This window comes from Chironomus tepperi, unplaced genomic scaffold (assembly GCF_022539635.2).
Source record: "Chironomus tepperi strain 1889 unplaced genomic scaffold, CSIRO-AGI_Ctep_v1 contig_364, whole genome shotgun sequence".
NCBI classification, from domain to species: Eukaryota; Metazoa; Arthropoda; class Insecta; order Diptera; family Chironomidae; genus Chironomus; species Chironomus tepperi.
The window spans coordinates 1975479-1993257 of record NW_027226486.1 but is presented as its reverse complement, the minus strand read 5'-3'; the positions used below and the strand labels follow the sequence as shown (position 1 = coordinate 1993257).

At 33.4% G+C, this 17779-nt stretch overlaps 1 protein-coding gene and 1 non-coding gene across 2 annotated transcripts; one reads left to right on the top strand and one right to left on the bottom strand.

Annotated features, from left to right (window-relative positions):
- Positions 1–4019: 4019 nt before the first annotated feature.
- On the bottom strand, positions 4020–15373 carry LOC139095392 (troponin C, isoallergen Bla g 6.0101-like). Its single transcript, XM_070646724.1, has 8 exons — positions 15226–15373; positions 15106–15133; positions 11207–11268; positions 10911–11063; positions 9699–9747; positions 4788–4880; positions 4613–4672; positions 4020–4502 (listed from the first exon to the last, which is right to left on the bottom strand). The coding sequence occupies exons 1-8, from the start codon at positions 15226–15228 to the stop codon at positions 4489–4491; spliced, it is 462 nt and encodes a 153-aa protein (XP_070502825.1). The 5' UTR covers positions 15229–15373; the 3' UTR covers positions 4020–4488.
- TRNAL-UAA (transfer RNA leucine (anticodon UAA)) lies at positions 8584–8667 on the top strand. Its single transcript has one exon. It is a non-coding gene; the product is annotated as a tRNA-Leu (tRNA).
- Positions 15374–17779: the final 2406 nt, after the last annotated feature.

Here is a 17779-nt window from a genome sequence, read left to right as displayed (position 1 = left end):
ATTGGATAGCTTATAATTTGAATTTTATGAATATGAATATGTCCACACAGTTGAATGCTTGCTTAATGCTCTAATTTACATGATTTTTAACATGAGCATGAACATTCGGAGATATAGCGGCTGATTTCAAAAGACACAGTTTATTGATAAATTAGTAATCATTTCATGATGAATGTGAATTGCTTAGTCCATTTGAGATGAAATTAATCATCATTATTTCATCAAGCTTCATCCTTCATTTCCGAAGAATATTAAAATTTACTTTTTCCTGAGATGAGATCTAATTTTAATGGGAAAAAGTCATCATTAAAATGATGAATTAAAGAGGAAATTGAAAGGAATACTCATAGCTATATTCTCATAGCCTTTTGGGTTTGTAAATTCCTCATCAGAGTTGGAAATAATGTCGGAAGGATACAATGTACAATGACCGAATAGCAAAGGCATCGATTCTTCTTCTTTCTAGTCAAAATGCGTCGATTAATAGTTTTTATTAGCAAAAGGTATTAAAGATGCAGATAAAATGGCTATGATAAATCAGCGAACAACGCGTTTATTGAGGAATAAGCTGCATCCATGACACGCAAAACTGTTCTGCACCGCCTCGTGACTGTACTATTTAGGCATTTTGACACATTTATTTTACAGCAAAATGTGAGTTCAATCATTGCCTATGACTTTGTCGTATTACGCAACTCTGAGCACAACCATGGTGCATAGCTCATCACATATCGTTCCAGTAGGATGAAAAGTGCATAGTCTCTATTTTTATGTTTGAAATTCTAAGAGCCCACTTATTACGCAACCCATACGCAACAATCCATTGGTAGGGGGGAAGCATGTAAAGTTGCTCGACATCAATCAAAATCATTGAAAATTCCAACAACTCTATATATATTTGTAATATTCCCACCCTGTTTTTATCTTCATTCATAAAATCATAAGCAGACTTTCAATTTCCGCTGAATCATCTTAAAAATTTCTCATCAATGAACAAGTCTGTCAGTCTCATTATTTAATAAGCACAGAAAAAAAAAGAAATAAATGAGAACTAAAATTAAGACCAGACATAAATTATCGGCCAATTCACACGTTAATCTACTTTATAATTACTAAATAGTCTATATCATTTGCTTCAGGTGTTTCCAATGACTTTATATTAAATTAACATAAAATATTTTTATCTGCTGAAATATTGTATTGCACAAAAATTCGCACGCTAATATGTAATTTTTATGTTGACATTAATTCCTCTAAAAATTTATCTGCCTACAGTCAATACACAACAGTCATCTACTAACTTATCGTTAATGAATCGATAATGTTGTGAAATAACAAAAAAAAATCTACTTAAGAATAGCTTTACGACCGTGCGCTTGAAAAATAGAAATAGAGACGGCTGAAAAGAAATTTGTGCAGCAATGTAGGCAGTTAGCAGTAGTCAACATGAATATGTACAACCAGTTATCATATTATCATCATGATTGGCTCGCGTCGACAGCTGTTTTACGCTTTTACCTTTTGTTGCCACACGCTGCCACTGATTTTGATCAACAACTGCATCGACATACATTTTTTTTTGAGTAGATTCGGTCTTTACGTATGCGACGTGCATTGGCAATTTACTGCAAGGGGAGGGCATTTTTGATCGAATGCTATACTTTTTACATTGTGATAAATTGATGAGGAAATTGGCATACAATGTATATAAATTAAGCTCAATTAAAATGTTTTTTCTGTGGTATTAAAAATGTGACTGGATTTACTTATGATAGAGCTAATATTTGTCTTACGATTTATATAGCAATTATTAATTACTTTATCATGTGAAATGGACTCTATGTTTATGTGAAATTAAATAATAAAGTGGTGCAGCATGAAGTTGCTTTAGGTTGAAAATAAAAGTTATGAAATTTAAATGGATTTTTATCGAAATTCAGGGAGGTCATGTGATTGGTGTATAAGCTGCTTATCTGGTGGTTATTAATTTGACCTGAAAAGGAAGGCAAAATTCATATTTTTGCAGTCAAGTAGACTTTTGCTATAGGTTATCATGATCTCCTGTTCTCGTTAAATTGACAAGCCTGAGAAATCTTAACCCGAGCAGCACAATGTAGTTGAATGGGCTTCGCTACGTTGTCGTGTTGATAGCATGAGATGAAGCTGTCATGGCGGCAATAAGATTATTTTTTGCCACATTTTAATGACAAAAAACGTGGTTCCTCCAATAGGACAGGCTTGCATCCTCAGACTTGCTATAAGGTACAGTCTAAACTGTAGCCCTTTTCTTCTAAAACGCAAAAAATGAATGGCTGCTGTCTAGGCAAGTTCCCAGCAAAAATCAACCGTCATGAAGCCATTAGGGCATCCTGAAGTCTTTCTGTCAACACGCTGACAAAGCGGGTTACTATCGACTCCGCAATGCTGCTCGGCATGTGCATTACTACTCTTAATACTCCAACATGCTTTCTCAAACCCCAATTCACTTTTCATTTTGAGAATCCTTTAAAAATTGACTCTCAACCCATCTGGTTTTAAAAATACAATCAAAAGTTCGTTCATACTTGATTTGTTTAATGAAATCTTATCTCGTCTCGTCTGCAATACCCACGAATTTCTTGGTTATTTTCTAAAAATACGCAAGAATTTTTATTTTCTTTTTATAATATCATCAACTTCCAGATTTTTAACAGTAAATTGAACTTGAAAGAATTTAAAATTGTGAGGCAAGCAAACAGACGAAAATTCTTGAGGCATGGTTCCTACACACTTTGAATAAGCCTTTTTTATATATTCAGCTATCAAACACAAATAAGTAAGTTGTAATGACGTCGTACCTAGCATTTATAGCATCAACGAGGAGTTCCTTTGCATTTATGTCATCTTAAATTTTCCGGAACTCAATTTGATATTCAAAAAGACTTCCCAAAAAGGCACAAAATTCCCTTGACTTTAAACTTCCTGAATCCACAGTTGATTATGCAAATAAGTCTTGTAATGATCAAATATTATGAATGATTAATGCTACTGTAAACTTTTTTAATATTATCCAATTTTCGTGTAATATATCTCCATGTTGTAAGCTTGTAATAGCTTATCTCAAATCTAACATGAAAGACTATGTTTAAAAAAATAACAATTTTATGATCCGAATGTTAATTTCAGAATATTTATTAATGTTGAAATTGAATGACATGTGGAGCTAGAAGCTGTAGAAATTACACATAATTTAATGTCTTTTGATTAAATACCGAGTGGCGCACTGCGACAAACCTGGGGCAATCCGCAATTTTGCCATCAAAATTATCTAAAATCTAGAGTCAGTCATTCTAAAAGTCCAGTGAGTGATGCTCCAGAGATTATGTTGTGTCATTCGGGAATGTTTGTGTTTTTGATGGAGTTGCTAAAGATATTGAAATTTGTCTTAAAAGTATTAAACATATCGAATATAGACTCTGACATGGCGCCGGTCGGTTTTTGGGTAAGTAAATGAGACCGGCGAATTGTTGATTTAAAGATAAACTTGCTGCATATTTGAGCCATGTCTATGTAACATCGACTCTACGTTGATGGTACTAGGGTTTGCCATATCTGAGGTCTTTGCTTTACTATTACTGCTCAAAGATATATCTTTTCAACTGTATTGAAGAAATCAGAGCTAATATCCCGCTAAACTCTATCCAAGAAGGAAAGAATGACAATTAAAGCATTGAAGGTGCCAAAATATTTCATTTCAGTCTCAGTATCCCATATTACATACAAACATAATGCAAGCAGCACAGTATAGACATCAGGGCAAAGACACCACGTCGCTGAATCTACAAAACATCATCAAAATGACGTAATATTTTTCAGAATGTGCAATGCCCACATAGTGCGCTCGGATAGATCCTCAATATATTTTCAAAAAATCAATCAATAAGTTTTCATTCCTCGCCGATTCCCTTACCTTAAAAAACACTTAATTACAATGAATTTTTATCGAAAACAACAGTAAATCCGACGAAATAAAAACAAACTTTTTATTGGCATCGAATTGTAATTTTATTTTTAATTGTTCTTCATTTTCTCCTTCAATTACATTTTAGATACATTATAAGATGATGATTATTATTGTGTTACATTGCAAATTCTCTCATACACACGACTGTCTGCTCATCACAGTCAGTTCTCACATTGTAATTTCATTGTATGATTTGAAATTTGTGCCATAATTCAAAAGATATTTGAGAAATTCTGTGAGAACTGACTACTTTTGTTGTTCCTCATTCAGATGAGACGAAGTGATGCGGAGAGAAAAATAAGATGCAGCTTGCAGCACAAAAACAAATAACGAAATTAAAAAATAAAAAATAAATAGAAATTTGTATGCATTTATTTATGTATTTTAGCATAAACATCGTTAGCTTAGTGTCTGTGATGATGAAAATGTGTGATTTTAATATTTGCGTTGCGATTTTATTTTTAAAGCATATTTTTGTAGCTCATTTAGTCATCGCCGCCTGGAGAAAAAAAAAGAATATTTTTATTAAAATAATGTGAGGCAATTTTTCATCCGTAGCTGCTCAAAAGCAGCAGATGAGAAATAAAAATATGAAAGAAAATTCCGGACCTGTCATGACCTCCATAAATTCATCAAAGTCCACAGTACCGCTTCCGTCCGAATCAATTTCTATATGTATGTGTAGATACAGGCACAGAATGGATAAAAAGAAGTAAAAATATATTATAAAAATAGAAAATACAAAGTTAGTTCCAGTCAAAGTAATATTGAAGGTGGAACGTACCTTCAATCATGGCATCCAAGTCATCATTGCTAAGAGAGTCGTCGAGTTCTCTCAAAATTTCCTTTAATACTCCCGTTGTGATGTAACCATTGCCTGTGATGTAAGAGGGAAAGGAAATTCAAATTAGAAAAAGTAGCGGCGAGTAATGAAAAATTGAAGTGGATTAAAGCTACTGCTGCTACTGCCGTTCTCGAATTTTTAAATGAAAATTTATTGCTGTTGCGATTTTATTTGATTTTATTATAAATAATTTAAAGTCCATAAAATTGATTTAAAGGCAGATTAAATTACTTTTTTCAGGATTTCCTTTTTATTATAAAATTTTTAAGGGATCATGCATAAATGATGGGCTATTAATTGTTGATGATCATCCGATTATGAATACAATGTGTATTCTGTGTATGCTGATTAGGGTTTTGTGCTTCATTCATGCTTATTACTCAATGGTGAAATTTCAGAATTATCCCATACTGATATTGTCATATTGTATGACACAAGTGTAGGTATCATGGTGAAATTGTACTGCACCGTTCCAGAATCGAAGAATTTCGGCACTAAAGCTCGTGGCCAACTCAAATTTTATATGGAATCGAGTCGACTTGAGTCACTACTCCATAATAAGCATCAATCTCAGGAATTAACATCAGAGCCTTGAACCTGACCCACTATATTGTCCAGAATATACAGGACTTCTTAAACTACAACTCACGATACCCTATACCTTGTGAAGCATGACTACCTATCTAGAAATCATAGACTTAATTCCCAATCGACTCTACTTCGTCCATAATAATTATTCTGTATTTTACTATCTCTAATTTAGGCCTACTCTATATAATTCCTACTCTAAAACCCGTTATAATCTTCTAAAAACTATCCAATTAAATATTTTTATTATTTTTAAGCAGCTTATGTGCTTGTTTGAATATATTTTTTAACACATCAATTGATATTTCCGCAAACTTTCTTTCGTTATTGAAATTATATGTTTTTTTAAATGATATAGAAATTTGATTTGAAGTGTGGCTGCTGACAAATTGTAACACATATAGGAGTTTCTCTGTTTGGTCAGTTTTCGACTTCTGTCTTGTAGATATTGAATGAATTTATCATGTTTTGAGAGAAATTAAGGTGAAGTCTAAAATCAGAGAAGTATTAAGGAATGTTCAGATTCGGAAATGTCTCCAATTCTCGGGACTTCGGATGGAACTGGGATTGGAGTTTTCCGGAAATTCCTGATCCCAGTCACGACATCTTCGGCAACTTCAAGTTGATAGACGATGCACTAGGGTTGCCAAAGAACTCATAAAAGGAAGCTATTGCTTGAGACAGTACCGCACTTTGAATTAAAAATTGGCTAGCTAGAGAACCACCTTTAGGCACTCCCAGGACGCATTTTATAGAAAGCCAAGCACCACAATTGATCTGTACATTAGCAAAGGAGTCCACCGGAAGACATACGCCAAAAAAATGGATTGAAAATCCGATCAGATCAACGTGTCTCTGGGTATAGACTAAAGCCAGAATCAAATCTGCCTGTGATCCAATGTATAGCCATTTCTACGCCTTGTGCTTTCCGGTTAAGTCAAAATTTAGAGATGAAGCTTGGATAAAGCAACAAAATCAGCTACAATAATTGAATAGACTTTGATTGATTTCCCTTCAAACTACCGAAAATTTATCTAGCTTTATCTTAACATTAATGTGATTAGCAATAATAAAACCCTCGAAGTTATCATTCAATAAACTTTTAATTACTAGCTGTACACAGCAACTATAAAATAAAACTCAATTTTAAATGAATTTTCTTGAAATTCAATTTATTTAACGATTAATGGAATTAATGCTTGGGTGGTACAACAGAAAATGATATTTTAAATACACCCAAAGGTGAAATTCAGTGCGGTTAAATTTCCAGGAAATCAGAACATTTATGAGATTATTATGCGTTAAATTGGCAATGCCAACTCATCAATAACAAGCATTATCCGGAATCGTTAATCATAAATTTAAATTTTTATGAGAATTTATTACCCGTACCTAAATTTACTCATAATTTCCAGCATATAACTTTTGAAATAGCTTGAAAGTATTTTTAGTATTGGCAAGAAAGGTGTCGGTATCATTTTTGTGGTAATTATAAAAAGTGATTTGCAAATCAAATAAGTTAAAAATAATTTATTGCTTCCATATTACCCAAATAGACATTAATTAGATTATTGCTTTAATATAAATTTTTTCACACTACATAAATTCCCAAAAGTAATGGAATATTCCAATTTTTATATATTTTTTTTCTTTTGGTTGACTAATCAAACGATGAAGCAAAGTTTCACGTACAAGTTCATGTTTGCCGATTTTATTTGGATTATTTTATCGTCTAAATTTGCATACATATGTGGTATTCGATTTTTGAGTTATCTCAGTCATGCTGGCAGAATTCAAGCAAATAAGATGTGTAGCTTTGGGAAGGTTAGTGATGCGCAATTTAGACCCGAGCTACACAAATCACACATTTCCAGCGGATAACGGTGGTTCTAGCTTAGAGTCACTAAATTTAGTCGTTTCCGAGTGGACAAAAAGACGTTAAAACTGGTCAATGACACGTTAATGTCCAGTCGAAGACCGGTTCTAACGTATTTTTGTCCACTCGGGTCTTGGATTCCAAACAGGCAAAGAGACCGCTTTTAAATACCTATAAGTATGCTCTTTGCCTTTAAGGTGGTATTGCTATGTTACCGTGTCGAAGACATGACGGAAAGGGGAATTTATGGCTATGACATGACTGCTTTCGAACCATTTATATAGTTAGGAATGAATTTTGCCACATGGACGCTTATTCGGGAATTGAGAAGGTAAATTTGGCAGTCCCACTCAAATATGGGTTTACCAACGACGACATTAGCTTATAAGCTCTGATTTAGACATATTTAGATTTTCGTATAAGCATTGGCTTTAAGTTTTGTCAACAAATTATGCCTGCTCTAGATTTTACTAAAATTCCAGTTAGAGATTTCAAAACAAGCAAGAAAATATTTGAAATACCAGTATTGCATACAAATCAATAATATATTCAAAATCCTTAGCTTCATGCTAATACTAGCAAACATCCCAAGATAGTATTTTCACAAAATTGCTAGAAACTTCAAGAAAAATAACAAATTTGATTTAATTTGTTAGCTTCAGAGATAGTTTTAAATGCATAGATTTAAGGTAGCCTGACTTATGGCCATTAATTACTTCTGTTTACATTATGTTTTCACACTAGAATATCATTATAAAATTACCGCGGTTACGATTTAAGTTTTGTGAAAAGCAAACAGCCTACAACGAGTTTGATTAATATTTTTGAAAAAGCAATTACTTTATGGACACAGTTTAAACTTCTGTTTTGCAAACTTGAGCAACTGCGTTAATTTCGTGATCTATTTCATAGTATTCAGTCACTGAAATTCAGTATTGAGGATTCAAGCTTACAGATGTAGCTTTACTACTTTCCATCATGTGATCTTGATATTCGACTTCCTCTAGAAGACAATTAGCTTGCTTTTATGGAACAGAAATACCATTACGGTACCTAAAAGCGGAATCTTTACCTGTTCGGTAAATTCTTAAGATCGAGATAAAATCTCGATTAAATTCAACTTCATATAATTTTAAAAATTAAATCAACAATAACAATCAAGAATCATTCTTTCCTCAAATGTAAGCATTCATGAACAAAGCACCAAAGATATCCAAAAAAGAATAGAATTTAAGAATGTATTTTTGCCAAAACGAAAACATCAATTGGATAGCAAGGTTGGCCGAGCGGTCTAAGGCGCCAGATTTAAGCTCTGGTTCCCGTATGGGAGCGTGGGTTCGAACCCCACACCTTGCATAATTTTTTTTAATTCTTTTTTACTTTTTTGAAATTTTGATTTAATTAAAGTAATATTTTGAGGTTTTCTTGATGATTTTGTGGGATAGCTTCTTTTTACTTCCAGATTATGAGTGTATTTTGATGGAACATTTAAACAGCTAGCTTTGGAATTTAGCTTTTTTGGCACCCGTGTAAATGAAAAGAAGCTGTCAAGACAGTATTGTACTTGGAATCTGGAATGGGCCACGCTAGATTTGGCGTCTATATAGTGCAGTGGTGGTCAACTTTTTATTTTTACTGCACACATTGGTGGCAAGTCTCGACCGAAACAGCACACGACATACGGTTCTTGGCATTTTCATTAAAGTGCATTACCATCCCATGTAACCAAAATGTGACAATATGTTACATGGGGTGCCGCGGAACACAGGTTGCTCACCACTGATGTAGTGTTTGGAATCACTTTGAACTTCATTTGTCCTCCAACTTCCACTTTGTGTCGTTAAGCTCAGACCCCTCAATATCATCATATTTATGACCTATTACAGAACTAGATGCAAACAATTTCTTCTACTTTAACTTCGCACTAGCTTAATTGATTTCGCAAAAACAAATAAACAAGCTAATATAATAAAAAAAATTATGAAACTAGCAATAAACTGCCTTACACTTAGCCTGAATGAAATTTTTATTTGTGCAGCAATCGTCACAGCATAACATGAGGTAGAAGAAGTAAGAAAAGTATGAATGAACAAGTTATTAATTGATGTCTATAGCAATTTTTTGGCTGTTTATTATTGTTAACTATTACCATGTCATGTGCTTGTTAGCTATCCAACATCGGCAAAAAAATTAATAAAAATAAAGAGTTAAGAAATTAGTTGTTGATTAATTATAAGCTGTGCATGCACGTAATCTACATTAAATGAATTTCTTTAGCTTTTTTGTGGGCAGACTGCAATGTGTGTGAGCGAAAGAGATTAGATAGCAGCAAGTACGGTCGTAATTATTGGTAAATAACATATGTATAAACATGCTGTAAAGCCTACCTTCTTTATCGTATAATCTGAAAGCTTCTTTCAGCTCCTGTTGCATTGCCTGTAAAGATTAGTCATTAAAGATAAAGATTTTAATATCATCAAGATTAGAAGTCCGTTTATGCATAAAATATGAGCAATTATGGAACTAAAGATTAAAAAGTCATTTTGGAATTTTTTTTTGTGCCTGTCGTGTATGCTTAATTATTATTCATATTTTTTTTTCTCTTCCTATTTACAGTACTCATTAAATTGCATTGTTCTCTGCATGATATAATCACGTGCCGTTTGTATAATAGTCGCACGTACGATAAGTACCAAATTTGGTCAGTGGGAAAGCTTTAAGGTATACTTGGTGGTCCAAAATAGGCAGTTTTAAGTACTGTAGATGTCGAATATGTGTTGACATAATTGAATGGTTATGGTGGGGTCATTTGGCAGTTATGTCAATGAGTATGTGACTATGACTTTATGCTGGACTCTGACTTTTAATCTAGAGTAGATGTGGGCAAGCTGTGCGCCGCCATTATTTTTTAGAAATTCTATGAACCGTATGCCGTATGCTCGAGGCTAATCACTAAGGTGTCACGTGAAATGTAAAAGGTTGCCCACCACTGATTTAGAGCTAGAGTCAACTTGACCTGGTCCCGAATTGTGGATCGAACAGCCGACATGTGTTATTCAACTTTGCTACTTTCTTCATTTCCACTTCACATTGACGTCATGAATACGTGGGAAAACGCTTTTATATGACGCTATTAGCATGTCTAGTTCTAAGAACGACTATCCCATAATGACGACATTATTCGTTCTTAGAAAAAGACATTCAATTAGTTAAATTACAGCCTGTCACCTCGGAAAATTTTAAGTATGTTTAGATTCATTATTAAGGTCTTTTGAAATGTTACAGTAGCTGTTAAAGCCTGGCAACTGTCAAAATAGAGTAGTTGTTTGTGATGTAGCTCCTCAAATTACTCATATGAACTCATAAATAGCAGTTTGATCTTACAATAATTTGCTATTGAGACAGTGATTCTCAATCTGATACTCAAGAGGGTATCCACAAATTTGACCCAATGAGCCCTAGCGAATTGCCCACAAAGAGCCTTAAGAGCTCTAAGCATAAGACCTCTAACTCAAAGATCTCTTAATTAGCACTCACGATCCCAAAACACAAAATAGATTGGGCACCACTGCATCAATTCCTAAAAATTCAAAACTCACCTCAGCATCTTCCTCAACCAAGAATCTGGAAGCTAATGTAACGAATTCTGGAAATTCAAGTTCACCTGATCCATCGTCATCGACTTCATCGATAATTTCTTTCAACATTTTGTCATCCAATTGATGACCCAACATGGATAGAATTGTTCCGACCTAAAAGTATAGATTGAGGTTATAGATTAATTTTCAATAAGGGAAGCATCGATTGATAATGGAGATTTTAGACATAAATTCCAGTCTAGATCTAAATCTATCTGAAATCCATAATTTATTCAGGTTAAAAAGAAGTTCATTACCATATTGGAGCTGATGCAGCCTTTTTTCTCTTGATCGAAGGCATCGAAAGCGTTCTTGAGGACTAAAAAAAAAGAGACAGAACATAAATCATGAGAAAAAGGTCAACAAAGGTTACATTTATGCATCCCTCATCAAAAATAAGTAAAAAAAGTTGTGCATAAATATTTATTTTTGGTGAATTATGGAGTAAAGTAATAAAGTTGAAGGTTTTTGCGTGTTGCTTGAAGGATGAATATTAAATGTCACTTAAAGTTGAAGAATAATACGTCGATGGATGTGATGGTTGATATTTTTCTTGATCAAAAGTTTGGAATGGGGGGTTTAAGAGGGTTTTATACTTAAAGTGTCTCTTGTGGATAGGCTGGCTTTTTGACTAGTTCAGGATTGTCCAAACTGTGTGCCGCAACACAATATAATAGCCAAAACTATTTGGAACCGCATGGATCATTGACGGCATGTCGTGGCTTCCCACTATGGCGTACCGTGGGTCATTAAAGTTTGGACAACACTGGATTAGCTGTATGTCTAGTACCAGGACTATAAGATTGAACTCTAAGTTCTATGATGGACGACAATAGTCGTCGATGCAATTTGCTGACAGTTCCCTATTTTTCTAGAATCTCAACGACACTAATCATCCTTAGAACCAGACAGCCATATAACCACTCAAACAAGCATACTTTCTTCCTCTTTAATTACTCAAATTAAATTCCCATGAAATATTAATGACCGCCCCCACACTTTTATGCTATGCATAATGTGGTTATAAAATGCTGTCACAATCTACATCGCTATGTGACCACCGCTGAGGTAGTCAATACTGTTTATACAGTACTGTGGTAAGAATTATGATTGATTGCCTTAACTTCAGTATAATTTGATGTAGATCTGCCTACAAAATATTGGACATATTGTATGTAACTAGAATATTAGCATGAAGCTGAACATGTGTGTATGAAAATATGAAAAAAATAGGTATGCTCAAGGGCAGTTTGATAGTCATCAATCACATTTTGATCAATTTTTAAGGCTTTTTGGTAATTTTTCTAGTAGAACAATGTTGCAGTCTACATTTTATGGGTCAAAATCAATCAGTACCTTCAGCGAAACTTTGCGTCTTAGTGCCAATAGGAACCGGTGTCTAGGCGTGTGTTATCAGACATGTAGCAGAAAGTAAGTCCAAGTGGATAAGCATAAGACCTTTCCGAGTACCCAGAGCTCTATATTGACTCAAATTCCATATGAATAGTCGATGTAGACCTTCACGTGGACGGAAGCCAGCGATAGAGCCAGCTTTAGTCGTCATCTGAGGGAGGCCATGGATCACAGTCGATATGTACGTCCAGCGAAGTAAAGGAAGTAATTTGACCTCCACAAGTACCTCAAGAGAATCCTAAGCCCTGCTATATATTGCATTATATGTACTTAAGCTAAGATTACTCTATGTGCAAGTAGCATATCCCATAAAAATTTTCAAAATTCATAACAATAAAAACTTATTTCTATTGATTCCTATTTCTAGAAAATCGACAGTCATTCCATTTTATTCTTCAATTTTCACCATTCGATATTATATCTCGAACCTTTTTTTTTATTTACGACTACTGACATTATTTTCCACTCGAAATGACACCATGAACAGCTATCATCATATTTCCACTTATAGATTACATCAGAATGAATTCGAACAAAAAAAAATGATGAAAATTTTTTTCTATAATAAGTCAATAAATTGATCGTAACGAGGTTCTTTTGTGATGTACAAGTTCAATAAAGCTCTTTGTTTCTCATCTATTGAGCTAGTCTATAAAGCTATTTATAATCCCGTCGTTTATTTTGGCATTTTTTGTGCTTCATGCTTTAATGCTGATAGTAATCGGAAATGCCACGATACTTTATTATCATAATCATTTCTTTTTTTTTGGGTTCCACATGTTAAATTTACTTTGCGGATCTTGCCATTGTGGGAGGCAGGGGTGGGCAACCTTTTTTTGGGGGTCCACCTTGATTGATGAGCATTGACCGTCGTGAGCAGTTACATACGGTTCATGGCATTTTTAAGAAATTTTGGCAGGTGCCACGGCACGCAGGTTGCCCACCACTGAGCGTAAGGGGTGAAATATATTCCGTGAAATTAAATTTAGTCATGATAAATTAGCTTCGTGTAGTCTACAAAAAAAAAAAATCGCGCTTTCACTGCTTATTAAGTGAACTTATAACACATATCTCAGACATGCTGCTTGATTGAAAATTATTTTGTGTAATTTTTACTTGTTATAGATTTTTATGGCTTCATATAAATGTAAAAATTGATAATAAAATTTAACGATTTTGGCTTTTTGCTGATCAAGTAAGTAATAAAAATATTGTAGCAATAAAATGTGGATTTATCCAGGTGGATTAAATATAGAACGACAATCTGATTTTGCAAACTATCTTGATTATGGCAGTTACGAATGTTATTGCTCACTTGCGAATTTATATTTAATTTTTTTTTATTTTATTTGAATATTTCGCATGAAAAAGATTTATTTATTTATATTGTTTTGGGGAATGTGGTCTACATTTGGCTTATACTTTTCAGCAAGTGACACTTATTTCTAAACAATGAAATTTTTTAAGCAATTAATCAGTGGTGCACAACCTTTTATTTTTAGTGGCACATCTTCGTGCCGAAATTACACGCGGCATACGATTCGTGGCATTTCTGAAAATTTTTTGAGCAGCACATAGGTTGTCCACCACTGCAATAAGTAAAGAACACAATTTTTATATAGCACACAGGTTGACCGTCACAGCAATAAGTGAACAAGGTACTTCCTAAAGTATTTTCATAGGAATAATTTAGTTTAAAAATAGGAACCATTAAATCAAGTCAAATTTGTCGATGAAATCCTGAGTGGATTAAAATACACTACAAGTAGTTGATGGCAAGTTAATGTCCAGTAAATGACTAGTTGTAATGTATTTTTATCTACTCGGGTATCATATCGCATCATATCAGTGTCGAAGAGTTCTGCACTTGACCTTGATTGAATTTCACTGAATTCAGTCTCAAGGCAGAGTCACAGAATATAAAGTGCAGGGATAATAGTTGAGTAAAATGGATAAATTGACAAATTTCGTAGCATTGGGACAAGGATCTTAGATCGAGGTCATTATTCTTGAGAATTGGATTTCGACATAGGTACGTCCAGGAGCGTACCCAGTTTTTAGATCGAAATCACTATTGTTGAGAATATGAATTCGATATAGTCACAACCTGAAGCGCATCCAAGAGCTAGGATCGAGTGACTTGGGGAGGCTTTTGGGATCAAATTGCTACTTTCCAGGTTAAGGTCATAAAGCTCTTCGTTCGATAAAAATTTTGGTAACGGTCTTCCCATGATAACATCACTAGAATGCTGTAATGATGTATCTTCTTAGCATAGTCAAGTAGTACATCTGAACAGTATATACCCTCTGCAATTGTGCCTCATATCCACACATAAGTATGCTTTCTTGAAATCCCGGTCCCGATAAATATTCAGGATCGGGATTGGGATTGAAATTTTCGGGATATCCCGGGAAATCCCGATCCCGATCTCGATAGCGAGAAAGCATACACATAAGTCCACATGCTCAGACGAAATACTTCATACTCAAAGCTACATGTACCTTGCTACTTCTTAAGCAATTTCGCAATCAATTCCTCACAAAAATAGCCATAAAAATAATATTTCCTACATTTTCCCATTAACAACTGTTTACAGTCAGTTATTGTAAATTTATGGAAATTCTTCAAATGCCTTCCTTCATATGTGCATGTATTTGTAATTTATGCATTACATTATCGTATCCATTTATCATCACAATCACTCCATAATTCACCTTATTTTGCGATTATTATTATACTTACGTGCAAGCTGATCTTTTCCTAATTCATCCTGTATTTTGGATGTGAAAAGTTGTTGGAAGGAAAGAACAAAATTGAAAAAATTTTCCACCAAAAAAAGAAAATGAAAAATTTTTAACGAACCATTTTCTATTTTATTAAGTCACACAGAACACCGATCACTAGGCAAGGCAATCACTAGCAAGTTTGTTAATAACTGCTGATGTGTTGATGTCTGCTAAAAAATTGTGAATGCTTTTTTATTTTAGAACACAGAAATTATTTTGTAAGGCAAGAAAGTATAATATGAGGAAAAAAAAAAATTGTAAATTTTTCTATCTAATTTCTCGTTCATGTATATTTGATGATGTTTTAAAAATAAATTACTTCTACATGTTTTCCTTTTATTTGTTATACTTTTTTTTTCCTCTTTTTTTTCCCTGTGAATTTGAAATATTTTTAATTTTTTTTTTAAATTCATTTAAACCCTGCTTATTATTTTCATTTCACTTTATAGCTGATGGTGGTGCCTTACATCAAATTGCAAAGTATGAACAGATAATTTTGTGAAAAATGAGGAAAAATTACAGCATTGGCGGGGATGTTTGAAAATTATGTCATAATTTTTCAAAGACTTTTTCGGAAGTTTTGCATAATTTATTAATTTATGTGAGATATGAGAATAATTTTAGCGTAGGCAATAAAAGTAAAAAATTTTAGACGTGATTCGTGTGTCACATATGAATTTTTTATTAGCTTCTTTTTAGGCTGATAGAATTAAGTAAAGACGACGATAAAGTTTGTTTTTGTGTACTTTATTGAAATATTAAGAACATTACATTAAAGATATTAAATTCTAACTTTTTTGAAAATAAAGTTGTGGAAAACTCTGCAAATTGAATTGAATGTATTAAAGTTTGAAGCTAAAAGCAATCCCGAACCACACAATTTATTCATTAAAGCATTGCTATATCGCAATTTTGACCAATTTTTATTTCGTATGATACGGTTCATCACTGTGTGGTGATCAGGAATAATTAGAAATCTTACTTAAGCATTATGATGCGGAAAATTCAAATTTGTGTCATAAAAATTGGATGAAAACCGTCATCACGTAGCTCTGAAGACTCTCTGATGTCTTTAGCACGGTGGAACAGAATCTTGACAACTTCATTGTGTTCCTAGGTTTAATTTGACTAAGAGAGCAGTTAGATACCTCTATAGAGTAGTCAGCAAGCCACAAATTTTGTATAGTGACTCAAAAATTGTTGGTTCTAAATATGCTTTCCTGATCTTCCGGTCCCCGAAGATTTTCGATACGGTGGCGGGATCGGAACCATAATCATATCACATTTAAATTTGGGATTTGTTCAGAAATACACCTCAACTATCAAAGAAACTACTTTTAAGAACCTGATGTTTTAAATTATGAAAGCATACTCTTTGATTATTAGGGTTAGACAGTTCAACTGCTTAATGTATCAAGTCTCACGGCTTTTTGCATTAGATTAAGACAAAATTGAAGCTCTGGGTAACGGTGGATTACGGAACAGGTCATAAACTTTAAGAGTAACACGAAAAATCGGCATGAAAGCTAATTCAAAAAGTAAAAGGGATCGACTGAATGTCATTTGATTTCCCTGAATGCCATTTGACTCCTTTGAATGCCACATGGCTCCCCTGGTAGAGTTTGACTCAAAATACCCTATTTAGTCAAGCCATTAACTCTCATTACTGTCTCATTTCTTCACAAAGCATCAATCTAAATGAGATTCAGCATATCTTTAAGATTCTCTTTTTGATAACCTCCAGCACATTTGAGAATCAACATAGAATCAACCTCCTCCCATTCTTTCCATTATTTCATAAGATTTCCGAATAGTTTCCATTAAATTACCATAAAATACTAGAAAATTCAATCCCAAATCCTCAATTAAATTTAATAATCATCATAAAGGAATCATAAGTTCATTCATTCCATACCCAAAATATGCAAATGTATCCAATAAAACGTGCAGACATGAAGACAAGTACATCACATTAATATCGTTCGCGACACGAAGAAAACTTAAAGAAGAAGAAGCTAGAAGAAAAAAAAATTGTTGCTGCACATCTTCTTCTCTTTTTGTTGCATGCATTGTGATGAAGCTTCTTTTTCGTTTATAAAAATATTAATTTTTTTCTTTGTGAAACGAAAAGAAAAGAAATATAAGTGTAATATGTGCAGTATAAACAACAGCAAGCAACTATTAGTGTAATCTCACTCGCATCTGAAACTGGTTATAAAAATATACTTAAAGGAGGAAAGAAATAATGCAAAGTTGGAGGTAGTTTGTTTATGGATTAGGGATTAGAGCGCAATAATGAATGTGTGCAACAGATGGGACTGCTTTAGTGGCAATTTGTTAGAAATATGAGAATCATGGCTGTAAATATGTACTTGAGACGTCTTAATGATGACAGTTTTAGCGACAAATTTTAAATAATTTTTAATTTTATGAATATTGCAGTTTTAAGTACGAATTATTCAGTCACAGTTATAGAGGTTATAAAAAATTCATATGAGAAATGAAATTCGATCCTAATGAACTTGTACAAAGTCTAGATTCACTGCAAAAATTATAATTTGTACTGTTCAATTAGAAAACTGATGATACAGCTATATAGACAGATTAAATCAAGAAAAGTTGTATGCTTA